General features: G+C 40.1%; 1 protein-coding gene across 1 annotated transcript in view; it reads right to left on the bottom strand.

Moving 5' to 3' along the window:
- ITGA8 (integrin subunit alpha 8) overlaps positions 1-19503 on the bottom strand; it is a 187509-nt gene that overhangs the window by 111528 nt on the left and 56478 nt on the right. Inside the window, 4 exon segments of the mRNA XM_064368406.1 lie at positions 4907-5098; positions 6741-6946; positions 15045-15097; positions 18735-18791. Coding sequence (XP_064224476.1) covers positions 4907-5098; positions 6741-6946; positions 15045-15097; positions 18735-18791 — 508 coding nt within the window.

Below are 19503 nucleotides of genomic sequence, written 5' to 3'. Positions count from 1 at the left end.
GCGCCACCATGCCCAGCTAATTTTTGTATTTTTAGTAGAGACAGCATTTCACCATCTTGGCCAGGATTGTCTCGATTTCTTGACCTCGTGATCTGCCCGCCTCGGCCTCCCAAAGTGCTGGGATTACAGGCAAGAGCCACTGCACCTGGCCGCATTTAGAGTTTTAAAAGTTTTCCAGGTGATTTTAATGTGCAGCCAAGGTTGCGAACTCCTGTTTATAAAGGCTGATGAGATAGATTTCAGATGGAGGAAGCCAATTTGTTGAATAGATTGTGACACTCAGAAGGCACAGGAATCTGTGTTGCATCAAACCCCTATCAACGCCAGCAGAGATGGCAGAATATTCAAGAAGCTGAAAAACAGAGCCAGCAAGTGAGACACGAGGTTTCATTGAGGGCCCTGGTCCACGGGAGAGAGTCCGGAGGTAGAGGGCTGGGCAGGAGAACTGCAATCACCTGCAAAAGGCGTGCAGTTTGTAAAGCATCTTCGCTTAGTCTCCGTCTGCTGACAATCTCCACCTGGCAACCTTCAATTAATCCAAACACAAAGGGCCTCAATCCCCTCTATGGCCTGCATTCCACAGGACAGGCCCAGGTTTCAGGTGTTCCTCATAGACAAGGAATGGACTCTGGGCTGGCCACTCCCAGATTCCCTAGCTCGGGTTTCCCAACCACATTCAGGTGTGCGTGCCACCCAGAGTCATTCTTGGGGTATGCCGAGGTTATTGCTCTCAGGTGCATTTACTTCACAGCGTGAAAGGCAAAATGCTTTTGATTAGAAAAAGCAGGACCCCAGCGTGAAAGAAAATTCTTTCTAAGTTCTAAAAAGCACTGGTTTGGAAAATCACAAAACAAGTCACGGGGGCCTAGGACAGACTGTTTATCAAGTGAACTACAGGGTTTAGAAAGCATGCCACCCCCTTACCTTTAGGGGAAGGAGGACTTTTGGTACTTCCCAGACAACACAGCGTAAGACTGCAGCTCAATCAGTGGCTGGAGCAATGAGATGCCTGGGTGGAAACTGGCAACAGCTAAAGAAAATCTAGGTGGATCAGCCCGAGGGCAATCACAGAAACCTGAATACCCAACCTGGGAGCGTCTGAGTCCTAACAGTGGCTCAGAAGCATTTGCTGAGAGGGGACTGAGAGAGGCTAAAAGAGGATGAAGAGGGCCCAGGACACAGGGAACGTTTGAGCAGAGGTCACTACACAGACAATGGAACTAGCCACAGAAGCGTGAGCAAAGCCCCAGAGACCAGAAGGGACTGAACTACTCTTCAGTCTGAAGCCAACAGGAGCAGGTGATGGATGTGAGCCCGATAGCGCTTCCAATCTCTGGACAACAGGTATACCGCTTTCTACTCCATTCCTTGGGAGGGTGGCTACACAGGGTGGAAAAGAAGAGTCTTTTTTGCGGGGGGATGGAGTCTTGCTCTGTTGCCTAGGCTGAAGTGTGGTGGCATGATCTCGGCTCACTGCAACCTCCGCCTCCTGGGTTCGGGCGGTTCTCCTGCCTCAGCCTCTTGAGTGGCTGGGACTAAAGATGCGTACCACCATGCCCAGCTAAAGGGATTTGAATCTGAATAAATATTTACCTAAATAAGATTAAGTCTAAGCCTAGAAGTGATTGCAAGATCGACATTTTCTACCATGGTGGAAATGGAGGCTTTGACGGCTAAGTGGAATTCATTCCTAGAAAAATGAAAAAAGTTACATTCCTGAACTATGTCTGCAGCTTTCAATCAACTAGTTAAGAAAATCTAGTCACCTGCCTATAAGGCCGTTTCTTTGTAAGTCCCGGGATCTTGCTATCAGGTTAAAAAGGCTTCTTTGAATTGCTTTTTTTTTTTTGCTAGAGTATGAGGATCAGGGAAAAATATTATAGAATCATGAATCACAAGACATCCATATTCCTACCTTAGAGGCAGAACTGGGGCTAGAACCCAGATCTACTAACATGCATGGATGAACTCGGAAAGGCTTAAGACTCTCTTGAGGGATAAAAATTCAACCAAGCAGCACTGATGGGCCTACCTTAGTAAAGAACATTTATTTCAGAGACAGACACACTGCACTGACATCTCTGATTATTATAATTTGCATCAGACTCAGCAGATAAACTTGTTGACTAGCAAATAGCCTCAAGTGAACATTTCTGATCACTAAGGAAAAAAAGAGACATAATTAAGAGGTAATCAGCCGAGCGCGGTGGCTCACACCTGTAATCCCAGCACTTTGGGAGGCCAAGGTGGGCAGATCACAAGGTCAAGAGATTGAAATCATCCTGGCCAACATGGTGAAAGCCCGTCTCTACTAAAACTGCAAAAATTAGCTGGGTGTGGTAGCGTGTGCCTCTAGTCCCAGCTACTCGGGAGACTGAGGCAGGAGAATTGTTTGAACCTGGGAGGCGGAGGTTGCAGTGAGCCGAGATTGTGCCACTACACTCTGTCTCAAAAAATATATAAAAAGTCCAGCCCAGTGGCTCACTACTGTAATCCTAGCACTTTGGGAGGCTGAGGTGGGTGGATCACGAGGTCAGGAGTCCAAGACCAGCCTGGCCAATATGGTGAAACCCCGTCTCTACTAAAAATACAGAAATTAGCTGGCCATGGTAGCCTGTGCCTGTAGTCCCAGCTGCTTGGGAAGCTGAGGCAGAAGAATCACTTGAACTCGGGAAATGACAGAGCAAGACTCTGTCTCAAAAAAAAAAAAAAAAAGAAAGAAAAAAATAGGTAATCAATTATTAACATTGCACAGACTTCAGCTTCTTTTCCCTTTCCTGCTGCTTTTAATTTTTTATTCCTAAAGGGAACATTCCTGGGGAGAAAAATTGATTCATGCCACTCTCCTTCCTGGCTCTCGTTTGAGATATGTTTAGCCTTCAAAGGAAGTTGATGGGCTGACCATGTGATGGATACATCCTCTATTTCCTTTGCCCCATCGACGGCACAGCCTTTCTGTTAAGTTCCCTGGTACTGAGGGTAGGAAGGAAACCTATGACTACCATAATAAATAGCAAGAATTTTCTAATTGTTTACCTAAAATGCAACCCAGGAACTGAATTTCATTAATCACCCTGACATTTTGGGGTGGGAATTACATAAGGGACCTAGATTCTTCAGTTATTTTAAATTTGGATATATTATGTACACAAACCTCCCCCCAATAACAACAACTAACCACCATTGATTAGCATAATTAGCCACTTGGAGCCTGCTATGACATCTCCATTAGTGTCATGAAAGGTTTATGGCAAATTTATAATATGTTGCGGTATCCTTTTTGACTAACCCCAGGGGAGGCAAAGCCAAAGGCCTGAAATTAATGGTGTCTATTCAGGCAGTGAGCTTATTGCACTACTGCCCCAATCCAAAAAATAGCTCTACATATGGAAAATTCCCAGTTAGGGGAGGGGCTGGTGGAAAGAGACAGGGTTTTCATAAATAATTGAAGCTGTCATTTAACTATTAATGATTTCTAAGTACTTATTGAAACCATTTTAAAATAACAAAAGTGAAAATCAAACCATAAAACCAAGAAGTCTGATGTTCTCAGCTTAAAACTCTGAATAGTGAAATCATCTTTTAAGACAAATCCATGTCTTCATATAGCATGCACAAAACATAAATTATCTGTGCTTTATGGCTCTCCAGGTGCCTTCAATATGAATTAGGTAAATCAAGAACAGTTTATGGGCCAGGTGCAGTGACTCATGCCTGTAATCCTAGCACTTTGGGAGGCCGAGGCAGGTGGATCAGAAGGTTGGGAGATAGAGACCATCTTGGTCAATATGGTGAAACTCTGTCTCTACTAAAATACAAAAAACTAACCAGGCATGGTGGTACGTGCCTGTAGTCCCAGCTACTCAGGAGGCTGAGGCGGGAGAATCGCTTGAATCTGGGAGGTGGAGGTTGCAGTGAGCTGAGATCACACCACTGCATTCCACCTAGTGACAGAGTGAGACTCCGTCTCAAAAAAAAAAAAATAGTTTATGATTCCTATGGACCAGTTCTTTTTTCTCCACTTTAAAATGTATCTTTGGAAAACCACAAAATATGACTAGAAGACATGTGTATATATATTATATATTATGTATGTTATATATAAAATGTATATATTTTATATATAATACTATTTTATATAATATATATTATATAAATAAATATATAAATATGTATATTTTTTGAGACACAGTCTCACTCTGTTGCTCAGGCTCAAGTGCGGTGGTGCTGTCTCAGCTCACTGCAGCCTCCACCTCCCAGGTTCAAGAGATTCTCGTGCCTCAGCCTCCCAAGTAACTGGGACTACAGGTGCACACCACCATGCCCAGCTAATTTTTGTATTATTAGTAGAGATGGGGTTTTACCATGTTGGCCAGGCTGATCTCGAACTCCTGACTTCAAGTGATTGACCCATCTCAGCCTCCCAAATACTGAGATTACAGGCGTGAGCCACTGTGATGGGCTAAGCTGGAAGATGTTTGTGCTTTAAAAACATGAGCTTTATGACAAAAATGCTGAGGTTCATACTATAATAGGAGCTATGAGCTCAAAAGCATTAAAATAAATTGCCCATAAAGGATGAAAGCTGTCTGTGTCAGGGCAGGCCGTGGTATTGAGGAGTTTCAAATGAAAACATGGGCTGTGAAGTTGACAAGTTTTACGTACAATGCACATTTTTATGCCATTTTGCCTTTCTGTCATTTTCTCTTGACAGGAGAGGGAAGTGTGTGTTTATCTTTCTTCAAATTCTCATGAAAGTCACTCTGGACTCATACATTAAAGAAGCCTGGGCCACACTTAAGCTTCAGCCTCATCTGTAGGAGAACTGCCTTTGCATGATGCATTTTCCAGAGTGGACTCTTTTCAGGACGTAGACTCTCATGTGGGAAAAGAAAGAAGACCTTACCTGGGTAATCATTCTTGTCTATGTCTGAATCTCCTCTTAAAGTAAAGCCAAATCCGGAAGGGACAGCCTGTGAGGCCCACACTCCTTGCAGCACTTGGGAAGGCTTGGTGTTTAAGCCGCCCTTGTTCCCATTATAAATGAGCACTTTGCCTCTTTGATCCTTGCCTGCAAAGGGCACGCCGATGGCAATGTCTGAAAACAGAGACAGAAAAGCATAGTTTATGTGTGTACATATTTACTTCTTCATTTATTCATTTTAGAGGCAGGACCTCACTCTGTCACCCTAGCTGGAGTGCAGTGGTGGGATCATGGCTCACTGCAGCCCCAAACTCCTGGACTCAAGTGATCCTCCTCCCCCAACTTTCCCAGGAGCTGGGACTACTGGTGCACACCACTATGTCCGGCTACTTTTTTATTTATTCTTTTGGAGAGATGGGGCCTTGCTATGTTGGTCCAGGATGGTCTGGAATTCCCGGCCCGGAGTGGTCACCACACCTCAGCCTCCCAAAGCGTTGGGATTAAAGGCACGAGCCCCTGTGTCTGGCCATAGAGACGTTCCTTTTTTAAGTAGCCTTTTTTGAATAGCATTTAGCATATTCAAAGAGCAGTATCAAAAAGTCTAAAGGGCTTATTATGTTTTCCATGAAAATCCTTTAGTACTGCTGCAATGACAAACTATTTATTGCCTTTATCCATCCAACAAATATTTATTAAGAGCCTACTATGTGCTCAATGTAGTGGGTACAACAGCAAATTAGACACTTAAAGCTCCTGCTTTTAGAAAGCTTATATTCTAGTACAGGTAATTGACAATTTGAATGGAGAAATAATCAAGAAATTATCAAAAGCAATAAATGCTATATAGAGAATAATTTTTTTTTTTTTGAGATGGAGTCTTGCTCTGTTGCCCAGGCTGGACTACAGTAGCATGATCTCAGCTCACTGCAGACTCTGCCTCCCAGGTTCAAGCGATTCTCTTATCTCTGCTTCCCACGTAGCTGGGACTGCAGGCACATGCCACCATGCCTGGCTAATGTTTGTATTTTTAGCAGAGACAGGGTTTTACTGTGTTGGCCAGGCTGGTCTCAAACTCCTGACCTTGTGATCCACCCACCTCAGTCTCCCAAAGTGCTGGGATTCCAGGCGTAAGCCACCGTGCCCAACCCTGGAGCCATAAGCTTTTTACACGTACTTTGTTTTATGGTACTTTAAAAATGACTAACCATATGCTACTGAGAACTGTTTTATCAAAGAATGTGTAAGAGCACAGTAACATTTACCAAATATACTAATCGATACTAATCTGATGTGAATACTTCCAAGCCTACTTTGTTAGAGCAAGATCCTGTTACTTCCTTGACTTTAATCAAGAAACCCACTATACCTTGGTTGTTAACTTAAAGGTCCTGAAAATGTATGCAAAATTTTGTGTGAACTGTGTTTTTCTGAGGAGAGGGTACTTGGAAGGGTTTCATAAATTCTAACCTAAAGAACTACAAGCCTGGCCGGGCAGGCACGGTGGCTCACAGTGGTAATCCCAGCACTCTGGGAGGCCAAGGCGGGCGGATCATTTGAGGTCTATGTCACATTGTAATCTTGTGATATTTGAAATAAAAATTTTCAGAAAGGTGAAAAGGGAACTTTCCATGTAATATTTATGTTAGTTGAAACGTATAAACTTAAAGCTGCCTTGAGATTTGTGATAGTTTATTAAAAATCAGTAATAATAATAACATACCCACACACACCATATTGAATACTTTAAAACAGGCATTGTTTCCTTTATGAAATGGTGACCACACATAAATGATTCCCACGTTTTGGTTTAAATTACCATTGTATCCATCTTGGTTCAGGTCTCCTAAATGCGCCATAGCACTACCGAATCTCCCAAAAGTCTCCGTGCCAGTGAGGATCTGGGGGTCTCTGAAGAGGAGAGAGCTCACTTGCAAATACAGGTAGATTTGCCCTACTTCTCTGGGGTTACTCTCAAATTCACGTTCCATAAAGAGAGGTGCCCCAACCAGGACGTCATCCAATCTGTAAGGAACAAAGAAAGCAGTTCAGCACACTGGCAGGTAGGAGAGTCATTCTGGGTGTATTTGTAATCAACTAGACTAGTACATTTCCCTTGGTGTTTTTCCTCTTCTGAGGGTCATTTTACAATCGTTATATTTCTTTTACTGCTTTGTGTCTATGGAATAGAACGCTGTAAGAAAAGAGTTGTTAAATTTTCGCACTGAACATTTTAGTTATGTTAAAAATGTCTACTTTAAGAAAACCACAGATATTTCACCATTTTCAGCTTTTTAGTACATTTCCAGAAACTGTAGTTTTACAAAGAAAACATATCAGGAAAGAACAAAATAGCTTTTTGTAAAAATAGATTAGAGTTTGTCTACAATTAATATAACTATACATTTAAATTACTCAGTTTTTATGCAGTAATCATGTTTAAAATCAATTTTGTCCTTCTCTTTCCTTTGTTAGCTCAATTTAAATAAAACAGAGATTAGAGAGGTGTATCAAGCTGGCTAGAAAGTGGCAAACAACTTTTCAGCCCAAATAAAAATTTATATTCTTTGGATTTGTAGATTATAGCAAAAAACTAATATGTAATTTTTAAGGTTAAAAAAATTTAAGAGACGTTCAAGCAAATTATTTTGAGAGAAAGATATAACCACCTGGAGAAAAAAATAGAAGAGTGGTTACAGGTGCTTTCTTCACAGAGCCAGAGGGGCAGGAAGAGGACTAGAATGAGAACCTTCACCTTGAGCCTTCTAAGTGATTTGATTTTTTTTTTTAAAAAAATGTGTAATCTATAATTTTTATTTTAAAAATTTAAGTCACACCAACTAAAAAAAAGTATACATATATATATATATAATTTGATCTAAATTATTGGCCTCCAATAAAGTGTGTCTGCAGATAGCCTGTCTTGGCAGATGCAGTAATCTGAAGGGTGACCTGAGACAGGAATATATATTTGCATTTGACTTTTATGCCTATGTAGATTAGGTAATATGGTGAAGTTTGCCAAGCAAACTGATTAAAATATTATTAATATAATTTAGCATTATATATTGTATTATTATAATTTATATACCCATATGAAGAAAAAATATGTATAAAATTATATAACAATGTATATTAATACATTAATGTATGAAATATATAAAATTATATAAATTGAGTATATTATATAGATTAAAAACAATACTATATTAATATATATTAATATCTAAAAATTAAGCTATATCAATAACATTGATACATATATAATAAAATCAATAATATATTAATATGTATAAATAACAAATATTAATAACAGATTCCATATCAAGTGTCTCATATATGTATTTAATATAATTAATATCAAAAGGCAGGAATGAAGTGGGAACAGTTACTGAGAACTAGAAACTTTCTTTAAGATCTGAGCAGTCTACAAGACACTCCAACATCACTCTGACCTACACTATCTCCAATTTCTGGCCTTCTTTGTGGTATTTATCTAGGGTCTTCAGTCTGAATCAAAAGACATTCTGTGTACTTCTTATGTTTAAAATACTTTGATACCTATGTTTAAATAATGCAATGATGACTGTTAGGTCAACCAATTCATTCCCTAATAACTTACAAATGAGGTCAAATTACTGCCCATATTACTATAAACAAGGCAGTCTGGGAAAAATAATGTGAGACAATCAAATTAATGCTGGGTATCCTGGACCAGGGAGAGGCTGGTTGCTTGGAGGGAACTAAGGAAGGTTCCCTGGAGGAGATGGCGTTGGACCTGGGTGGGATCCTGAAGTGGGCTCTCCAGGAGGAGTTGTTGTGAGCTAAGGGAGGTGTCCCTGAGTAGAGTCAGGGTAGAGTAAGTGTGTAGACATGCTCCATGATAGGGGCATTTCAACTAATTTAATTGTAGAAGTAAAATGTACAAAGAATTCTTAAAAATCAACCAGATGAAGAAAAAATATGTAACAATAGGATATATTATTATATATATTATTACAATCGATATTATATGTATATGATATACAATAAGATGAAAAAAAGCCAATTAAAAATTGGGCAAAAGATGTGAATGGACACCTCATCAAAAAAGACAGATGGCAAAGAGGCTTATGAGAAGACACTCAATATGATATATCATTAGGAATTGCAAATTAAAACCACGATGAGATACCACTACACATCTCTTAGAGTGGCTAAAATCCAAAATGCTGATGGCACCCAACATTGACAAGCTGTTGTAGAACAACAGCTCTCATTCATTGCTAATGGGAATGCAAAATGACAGGCACTTTGGAAGACAGTCTGGCGGTTTCTTACAAAACTAAACATAGGCTTACCATGCAATCACAAAATTGCACTCCTTGGCAGTTACCCAGATGTGTTTAAAACAGAGATGCGTACAAAAATATGCACACAAATGTGCATAGAATAATTGCTCAAACTTGAAAGCAACCAAGATACTCTTTAATAGGCTACTGGATAAGCAAATTGTGTTACATCATATGAGGCAATAATATTCAGCAGTGAAAAGTGAGCTATCAAGCCATAAAAAGACGTGGAGGAACCTCAAATGCACGCTGCTAAATTAGAGAAGCCAGTCTGAGAAGGCTACGTGCTGTATGATTCCAATTGTGTAACACTCTGGAAAAGACACAGCGATGAACGCAGCAAAAAAGTCATGCCTGGGTTGAAGTTTTATGCAACCTAACAGTGTGCATAAGTTGCTATGCTTTTAATGTGTCTCCCAAATTTCATGTATTGGACACTTAATCTTCAGATGCATATATTGATGGCATTTGGAGGTGAACCTTTTAGTAGGTAATGAGGATTAGATAAGGCCATCAAGGTGGAGCCCCAAGATGGGACCTATGGATTTGTAAGAAGAGGAATGGAATACAGAGCTGGAATGCTCTTGCCCTGCTTGCCATGTGATGTCTGGCACCACCTCAGACCTCTGCAGTGGGTCCCCAACAGCAAGAAGGCCCTCACCAGATGCAGCCCCTTGACCTTGGACTTCTAGCCTCCAGAAGTATCAGAAATAGATTTTTATTTCTTTATAAATCATCCAGTCTCAGGTATTCAGTTACAGCAACAGAAAACAGGCTAAGCCATATATTGCTTTAACATAGAAACTTTTCTGTTTCTTTTTTTTTTTTCCCATTAGTATACTTTGCTTGCTAATGCCCATGACTAATATTCAGAATTTAGTTATTAAAAGAATACACATTAGTGGACTATATAGTAGATATCAAATCAACCTAATTGATAGGCAAGAAATAACATCACTTCAATTACATTACAGAAATTAATTTATAACTTTTTATGGTTGAATTTTTTTTAGATTTTTCTACCTAATTCAATCATAATGATACATCCTGTATGAATGAAGATACTTGGACTAAATCTAGCATAAAAATACAGTTCCCTAAGCTGTTTACTTTGAAACATTTTTCTGTAAATTGTTCTCAAGTTAACTGCTAAGAATCTCTTTAAATTTGGCTGCTTTTGGTCCTGCAGAGGTTAGAACCAATAGTCTTATAGAAAGTATCCAATGGATTTAATTGTAATTTAGTGAATTTCTGAAGCAGTATAACTAGTATAAGGCTCAAAAGCCATAAGAAAAAAACATATGTGCTTGCTTAGGCACAAGATGAAAAATATCATCCATTTGTTATTAACAAGTTTGTCCAGAAATTCCTAACAAAGCTTATACTGACAGAGTTTGTAGTACTGGAAGTCTTAAGATACCAAAACTGAAGATAATTTCCCCAGCTTGTTTATATTTTCAACACTGTCACAGGCTTGACAGTTTTAACCATCACCCAGCATGTACACAACTGTTGAGACGAAATGTTGGCAGTCCAGTCAATCATAGTGGGAGAGTTTTCTTAACAGAAAAATAGTGGGGGAAAATTTCCACTAGTTAACTTAATTATCTCTGGCTTGGGGAAAGGAGAGTCTGGTTCAAGCCCATAAATGTGTGTGCGCAGGGGAGTCCTCACTTCCGAACCATGAGCGATGATCTAGACAAGTAATTTTTTTGAACCCAGTAAAATATCTTGTATATATCATCATTATTGTAATTTCAGACTTCACTTGAGTGGTTATCTGGCATCTTCCTTTGGCCAATCTCAATTACTTCCACAGCATACTTAAAATAGGACCTTGAATTTACATAGCATGTAAGTAACTTAAAACAGCAAATGATATACTGAGAATCTGTGGACACTTAATGAATGGCATTAGTAAGTTAATGGAAATATTCTTCAATGCAGTCTAAAGAATTCAGAAAATACTACAGAATAAAAAAAATATATGCATAGCAACTTTTAAGAACATCAAGAAAGAAGAAATTATTACTGAAAAAAAGTCTGGGCTGGGCGCAGTGGCTCATACCTGTAATCCCAGCACTTTGGGAGGCTGAGGCAGGCGGATCATGAGGTCAGGCGATCCAGACCATCCTGGCTAACACAGTGAAACCCCATCTCTACTAAAAATACAAAAAAATTAGCCGGGTGTGGTGGCCAGCACCTGTAATCCCAGCTACTCAGGAGGCTGAGGCAGGAGAATCTCTTGAACCCGGGAGGCTGAGGTTGCAGTGAGCCAAGATTGTGCCACTGCACTCCAGCCTGGGCGAGAGAACAAGACTCCAACTCAAAAAATAAAAAATAAAAAATAAAAAGTCCTGTGTTTGTTACTACCATGTTTTGATCAACAGGAAGCCAATGAGGTCCTTTTCTCACAATTTTTTTTAACATGACAAAAAAAAGTACTATAAACATTGTCACAAAACTTTGCTATAGACTACGCATGTTTCCAAGAAGAACAGGGTACCCTGCAGGGCATAAGGCGAAACTTGGGAAAAGTCCCGAGGATTCAAAACAAGAGTGGGCCGTGGAAGAGAACACACGGAGTGGATCCGTATAGCAGGGGAAAAGCCCCTGGCGCTTGTATGTGACCGTCTGCAGGGAGAAACATTGCGCATATCTGAAAGGCCGCAGTGGGGTGTTTTGTTTCCCCTGTAGCACGCGCTCAAGAAATCTGGACGGCATGCTAGGTTTGCCTTCAAGTCCTTCTTCAGCTGTTGTCTTTCCAAATGACTGAAAGGCTTTGATTACAATTCCAGTCCACCTAAGTTGGAAATCTTGAATGACAGTCCTAATGGCTACTTTATTTTTACAACTTAGATATCTGAAGATGAAGGCAATTTATTTTTAAATTAACTGCTTTCAGGATAAGATTGGGATTCAACTATAACTTCGAAATACATGTGGAGTGCAAGCTGCCATCTCCCGCCACTGCTGTTGTGTATACAGTCATTTCACTGCCCTCCAAACCGCTGTCCTGCCTCCGCTGGTGCATGGCAGGAGGCTTACAGAAGGCTCGGTGGCCATCTAGAGCTGGTAGACAGAGCACAGCTGATCACACCGAAGCCTGAGCAGGTACTGCTCACCTGGAATCCCCGTGGCTTACAGGACGTGTTAGCCTTCTTGGAAGTGGACTCGTCGTAGTCCACGGGAGAGTTGGTGCGGCGCCGCATGTGGTGGCTTGGAGTAAATGCAGTGACTTGCACACCTTCCTGATCCAGCTCCCCACGGTTCAGTCTCCACACCTCTCCACTAGTTCTTGAATATGCTTGGAGCTCCCCACTCAGGGAATATGCACCTTTCGCTCTTGCACAGGGAACACTCCTTCCTCCCCCTTCCATCACCACGGCTGGTCCTCACCTCCTTTAGGTGTTTCCTCAGCTGAAACCTTCTTTTTTTTGAGACAGAGTTTTGCTCTTGTTGCCCAGGCTGGAGTACAGTGGCATGGTGTCAGCTCACTGTACCCTCCGCCTCCCGGGTTCAAGTGATTCTCTTGCCTCAGTCTTCTAAGTAGCTGGAATTACAGGTGCCAAACATCATGCCTGGCTAATTTTGTATTTTAGTAGAGACGGGGTTTCACTATGTTGGCCAGGCTGGTCTCGAACTCCTGATCTCAGGTGATCCACCTGCCTCAGCCTCCCAAAGTGCTAGGATTACAGGCGTGAGCCACTGTGCCCAACCCTTCAGCTGGAATGTTAGACCTTCACAATCTACCCAATTGGGGATTCCATCCCTTCAGATACTCCCTATCTCTCCTCTCTATTTTAACAAGTTTATTTAATAGACTTTATGTTTTAGAGCAGTCTTAGATTATTTAGATTCAAAGCAAAATTGAGCAGAAAGTATAGAGTTCTCCCATTACCCTCTCCCCACCCTACAAACTTCCACACAATCACATCCCCACCAGAGGCGCACATTCGTTCCAATCAATGAGCCTACATTCATAGGTCGTTGTCAGCCAAAGCCATGGTTTACACTGAATTCAATCTTAGTATCAAACCTTCTATGGGTTTTAACAAATATATAATAAGAACACGTATCCACTATTACTGTATCGTACAGAGTCATTTCACTCCCCTAAAAATCCCCTGTGCTTCACCTGTTCATAACTTTCTCCATCAGAACCCCTGGGAAACATGGCCTCGTTACTATCTTTATAGTGTTGCCTCTTCCAGAATGTCATAGAACTGGAATAACATAGAATGCAGATCTTTCAGACTGGCATCTTTCACTTCGCAATATGCAGTTGGGGTGTGTGTGCGTGCGCGTGCGCGTGTGTGTGTTGAGACAGAGTCTCACTCTGTTGCCCAGGCTGGAATGCAATGATGCAATCTTGGCTCGCTGCCACCTCTGCCTCCCAGGTTCAAGTAATTATCCTGCCTCAGTTTCCCAAGTAGCTAAGACTACAGGTACCCGCCATCATGCCTGGCTAATTTTTGTATTTTTAGTAGAGACGGGGTTGGCCAGGCTGGCCTCGAACTCCTGACCTCAGGTGATCGACCTGCCTCAGCCTTCCAAAGTGCTGGGATTACAGTCATGAACCATTGCGCTCAGCCCCTCTGTGTGTTTTCATGACTTGATAGCTCATTTCTTTTTAGCACTGAATAAAATTCAATGATAAGGATGTATCAGAGTTTATGTATTCATCTACTCGGTCTCCATAATACTTATAACTATCTAACATTCTCTTTACTCAGTTAATTTTTGTAGTGCCAACCTTCCTAACTCTAGTATAACTTTCATGAAGTTATGGGTTTCTCTGCACCTAGAAGAGTGCCTGCTGGTGCATAGTAGATGCTCGAGAAGTTTATGTGCAATGAAAGAATAATAGAAAGATATTTCCCAACAGGTATGAAAAGTATGAAATTTATCTCCAATTAAATGCCATGACAAAATAAATAAGGTCAATTGATAGCTATTTGAAGGCCACAGAAAATATCTAGCAAAGGTATATCTAAAGTGCTTAACCCATTGCCTAGAACATAGTAAGGGTTCTTCGGATATTTGCTTTCTGTGAAAATGTGAGCTCCCCGAGAAACCCCATCTGTCTTATTTGCCTGTGTATTCTGGGCACCAAGAACAAAGCCTGGCACATGGTGGGTGACCCAATAATATTTTGGGTGGATAATCAATATATCTCATTCTAATGGTTTTTTATTTAATGATTCATTAATTTACCTGTCAGGTGCTTTTAGTGAATCAAAGGGGTGTTTAATCATAATTTATTTTTGAAATAATGACTTAAACACAACCAAAATTTACCGTGCTGTTTGGTCCATGTTCAACTGTAATTTTACTGCTGTAATCTGAAAAATGACATTATAATTTCATCTTTTCCATGGATGTTAGTAGTATAATACATTTTTAAAGCAATGTCAAAAAAGATCCATTTATGTGCAAACGTTTTGTGAATGTATCACATGCTGGGGAAAATTCTAAGAGTGAAGAGAGATAGATGAATGTCCTCAATGCTTATGGATTTTGAATGGCTGAAGACTTTATAAAATTAAAATGAAATATAATAGTCCTCTTCTAGAAGCAGCAGATGTGGAAAATCTCAGTAAAGACAAAATCGGATGACAGAGAATTATTTAATAGATGCATCCTCTTGTCGTGAACCAAAAAACAGTTGAGAACAAGAGAGCCTCTATCTTGTTGAGGCAGTAAGGAAGGATGTATTTTGTGAAGGGAAAATACAACATCTTTATGGATGAATATAACGTATTATATATGAGGGAGGTCTAGAAACTTACCCATCGCTGTTTACATCTGAGATGACCACGGTATATCCAAAATAAGATGCCATCTGCAAAGGAAAACCGGGAGATGACATTTTATGTCCAAAAAGTCATTTCTGTAGTCATGTTTCCATTACCCCTGAAAGATTCATCTCATTGTGGTGCATTTCTTGCTTTTAAATTCATAGACTCTTGGACATGGCCAGGGTCCTTGAGTCATTTAGTCTAACCCCTGACCCAGTGAATAATTTTCCCCATAATAACTCGGACATCTGCTTGGACATCCTCTGGGGATGTTCAACAATCAGCCCATTTAATTTGTGGACACAGCTATCAGAATGTTCACTGCTAAAATTGGCCCTTCTGCGACTTCTAGCACTTAATCCCACCAAGTTTTGCAATCTCAAATCTCACAGAAGGAATCTAATTCCACTTCCATATGATGTTGTACGAAAATATTTTCAGGCGAGGTGTGGTGGCTCATGTTGGTAATCCCAGCACTCTGGGAGGCCCAGGCAGGAGGGTCGCTTGAGTCCAGGAGTTCAAGACCAACCTGGGCAACATGGTGAGACCACATCTCTACAAAAAATAAAACACAATTAGCAGGGCGTGGTGGCACGTGTAGTCCCAGCTACTTGGGAGGCTGGGTGGGAGGACTGCCTGAGCCGAGGGAGGTCATGGCTGCAGTGATCTGAGATTACACAACTACACTGCAGCCTGGGTGACAGAGAAAGGTCCTGTCTCAAAGAAAAGAAAATATTTTCACTTGGTTCACCATCCAACTTCTCTGTCTTAGAGAGATGATGAGTGATACCAAAACACAGATGACACTTGCGAGTGTGCTGATGATAAGAGAAGAGTTAGGTAGGATTTGCATTTCCTGCTTTGGAGAAAGCATTAGAAGTTTACATGTTGGGGAAACCCATGTCTCAGTATCAATTTGTATTGTGCTCATAGTCAACAAAAGCTCCTATATCTTTTCCATGAGTGTACGTAGTGTACCACAGTCTTCTCACGTTTTATTTTTATTTTTATTTTTTTTTGAGATGGAGTTTCACTCTTGTTGCCCAGGCTGGAGTGCAGTGGTGCGATCTTGGCTCACTGCACCCTCCATCTCCTGGGCTTAGGCGATTCTCCTGCCTCAGCCTCCCAAGTAGCTGGGATTACAGGTACCCACTACCCATGCCCAGCTAATTTTTGTATTTTTAATAGAGATGGGATTTCATTTTGTTGTCCAGGCTGGTCTTGAACACCTGACCTCAGGTGATCCACCCGCTTGGCCTCCCAAAGTGCTGGGATTATAGGTGTGAGCCACTGTGCTTGGCCTCCCTGCATTTTATCTCTGAAGTTTTTTTTTTAAACCTATGTTTTGAATTTATAACCTTTTCAGGATTTATACTGTCATCAGATTTGACTCATAGTTCCAGCTTGCCAATTTTGCTTCCATAGTGGGCCTGGCAGTGTTTTAGATGACATAGCTTTCCGGCATGTCCTCATGTAATGAACATATAATCCCTTAGAAAGCATGTTCCCCAGGGTGCAGAGGCTTTGGTCTGTGTTGTTTACTGTTCTATTTGAACTTCCTGAGCGGTGTCCGGGTCAAAGTAGGTGCCAGGTGCCAAATGCTCTTTGCAGAGAAAATAAATATATGAGTGAACAAGTGGCATGGAACAAGTCAATTCTCACACCTCTTTTTCTCTGTTCCAAACATACACAGTGAAATTCTTTTTCTTGCTGTGGTGTTGTGTGGCTTTCACTCAGAGGAATTTCATCATTTATGTATTAGCTTCTGAAGTTCAGGATTACAGAACTAAGTGGTATTGAGGACAAGAAGTTGTAGAAAGGCTAAATGTAGCAATGTTTAAAAAGTTTCTAAAAATAAAAGAGTGCAATAACAGATCTGGGCAAAGGAGAAGCGTTGCTAGATTGGCATTCACTTATTAATTACCACCACTTAGAAACAGCTGTTTGAAATAGTTGTTCAATATCTATTCAATTTAAGTCTTCTCCAAATCTTCCAAAAGAATATCAGGAGATGTAAAATGCTTTGTTGAAAATTTCAGAGTGATAGACTAAAACCCCAAATTATAGCAAAAAGATGTCAAAATCGTTTTGTGTTTATTTTAAAACCTGCTGATTTCTTTTCTTTCTTTTTCTTTTCTTTTTAACAGACACAGCGTTCTCACTATGTTGCCCAGGCTGATCGTGCACTCTGGCCCTCAAGCGATCCTCCTGCCTTGGCCTTCCAAACTGCTGGGATTACAGGTGTGAGCCACATTTCTTTAAATACTGAACTGGTATTTCCATCTAAGGGAAGCCAGTTGTGAATTGATTTTGTTTCTCCAGACAATCGATTTTCTCTACTCTTCAAATTAACATGGTTAATTTTAAATTTATTACTTTCACAGTTTTGTACATAGTTTTAAATTAAGTGTGTAATTCTGTTTGTAAAGAATCACATGTAAGTTACAAATACAAGGAGTTCATTTATATTAGATTTGCCCTGAATTCAAACATGGAGACCTGAATCTCTGTATTACTGAACTAGAAATGCAATAGTACACGTATTTGCATGCGTCTCAAATTATAGAAGATTTAGTGGCACATGGGAATTTAGTGGCTTTTGTTTAATCAAAAGGAAGGAGACAGGAAATGGGGTGGAAAGGAATTAACATTTCTTGTGAAGTTGTTATATGCCAGGAAATCTTCTAAGTAATCTACAATCCTTGATTTATTTCATTCTTAAAGGGAGCCTGGAAGAGAAACATTTTATTCCTATTTTGCAAAGAGGCTCAAAGAGGTCCGGTGATTTTCCTGTGGTCTCACATGGTTCATGAGCGGTGTGATGGGAGCTGGACGTCTGATCTGTCACCTGCAGAAGTCCAGGCCCTTTTTACAGTGACCTTCTTACCATATCTTACATCAACACCTTCAGGCATTTATAGACTATTGAAAGATTAATTTAATACAAAACTACTTCCCATTGTTCTTAGAAAAAAATCCCTAGTCCCAAACACGGCCCACCTTCCCAACCAGTCTTTCCTTGAGTAGCCCCCGTCCCCCCGTCCTCAGCTCCTACGTCTCTCTTGCTCACAGAGACTATGACCTTTGCTCTGCTCTTCACACATGTCCCGCTGGTTCTTGTTTGAAAGCGTTCATATTAGCCTTCCCTTGCCTGGAGGCTCTGGATAAGATGGCATCGTTGGCTCTGTCTTGTCATGCACATCTCAGCCCCAGACACTGCCACCTCAGAGGCCTCCCTGATTGCCCCATCTAAGGGCTTTTTTGACACCTTCCTCCCAGCTTATATCACTCAGTTTTATTTTCTTTAAATCATGGTTCACAATCTGAAATTATCATGAACATTTATTTGCTTGTTAATAAACTGTCCCTTCCCCTCCCTCCCCTGCCACCTCACTGCTGCCTGAGAGCTATGTAGGATCTGCCTGATGCATGGTTGCATCCCTAGTGCCTAGGACAGTTTCCAGTACACAGTAGCTGCTCATTAAATATTTGTTGAATGGATGAATAATTGATATGAATATTATAGTCTACTAGTAACCCAGAGTGATTTTACTTATTTGGTATTAAAATGTTTCCAGATTTTTTAATGATCGCCACTCTAACTGGCGTTCATTAAAAAAATCTGGAAACATTTAGAATGCACCTAAAGTTAAATAAATAAATTTAAAAAAATGTTTCTACCTGTTCGCCAGTGAAATTCTGAATAAAGGTCATATCTGTAGAATTAATGATTGAAACCTGAAATCATAGAAATTAAACAGGTTACACCATTTGATGTAGAATTGGAGCCATTTTTAAAAATTACAACTTGAATCATTAAATTTTTTTTGTAAGGTGTGATAAGTGGTTAGCTAAATGTAAAACAAGATGGTACAGCCCACCGATGATCTTATTAAAAAAAAAGCTAAATGAACTTTCTGTTTATGGTTAAGTCTGGGATGCTTTCAGACAAAATGTATGCTTATTAATCTGAGCTGGAGAAATAATAGTTGAATTCAAGAATATTGAGGGCAATTAACTTGATAGTTGATTTAATGAGGATTTTTGACTAAATCCAATTTCTGTTCTTATGCTATTATAAATGGATAATTATGGTTCTTTGCAAGAAAAGTTAGATTTTAAAATTTTGTCATGCTATCCCACATGGCAAAAATATTCCTGTTAATTCTACTTAGCCAACCACCGATGCTTGCTAGATACTTTTGTAAATGATGAACTTTATTTCAAATATGCTTTTCTTTCATAAGATCTATTTAGTTGCTTTTCCCTAATTTCATTGTAATGGGTTTGAACGATATTGCCCCCAAAATTCATGTCTACCCAGAACATCAGAATGTGACTTTATTTGGAAATAAGGTATTTGCAGATGAAATTAGTTAAGGATCTCAAGATGAAATCATCCGGTAGGCTCTAAATTTGATGACTGATGTCATCATTTTTATAAGGACAA

Source organism: Aotus nancymaae, unplaced genomic scaffold (genome assembly GCF_030222135.1).
Source record: "Aotus nancymaae isolate 86718 unplaced genomic scaffold, 86718_ANA_hifiasm-v0.15.2.pri h1tg000077l, whole genome shotgun sequence".
NCBI classification, from domain to species: Eukaryota; Metazoa; Chordata; class Mammalia; order Primates; family Aotidae; genus Aotus; species Aotus nancymaae.
Note: the sequence above shows the minus strand (reverse complement) of the source record. Positions and strands in the feature narration are given on the sequence as shown.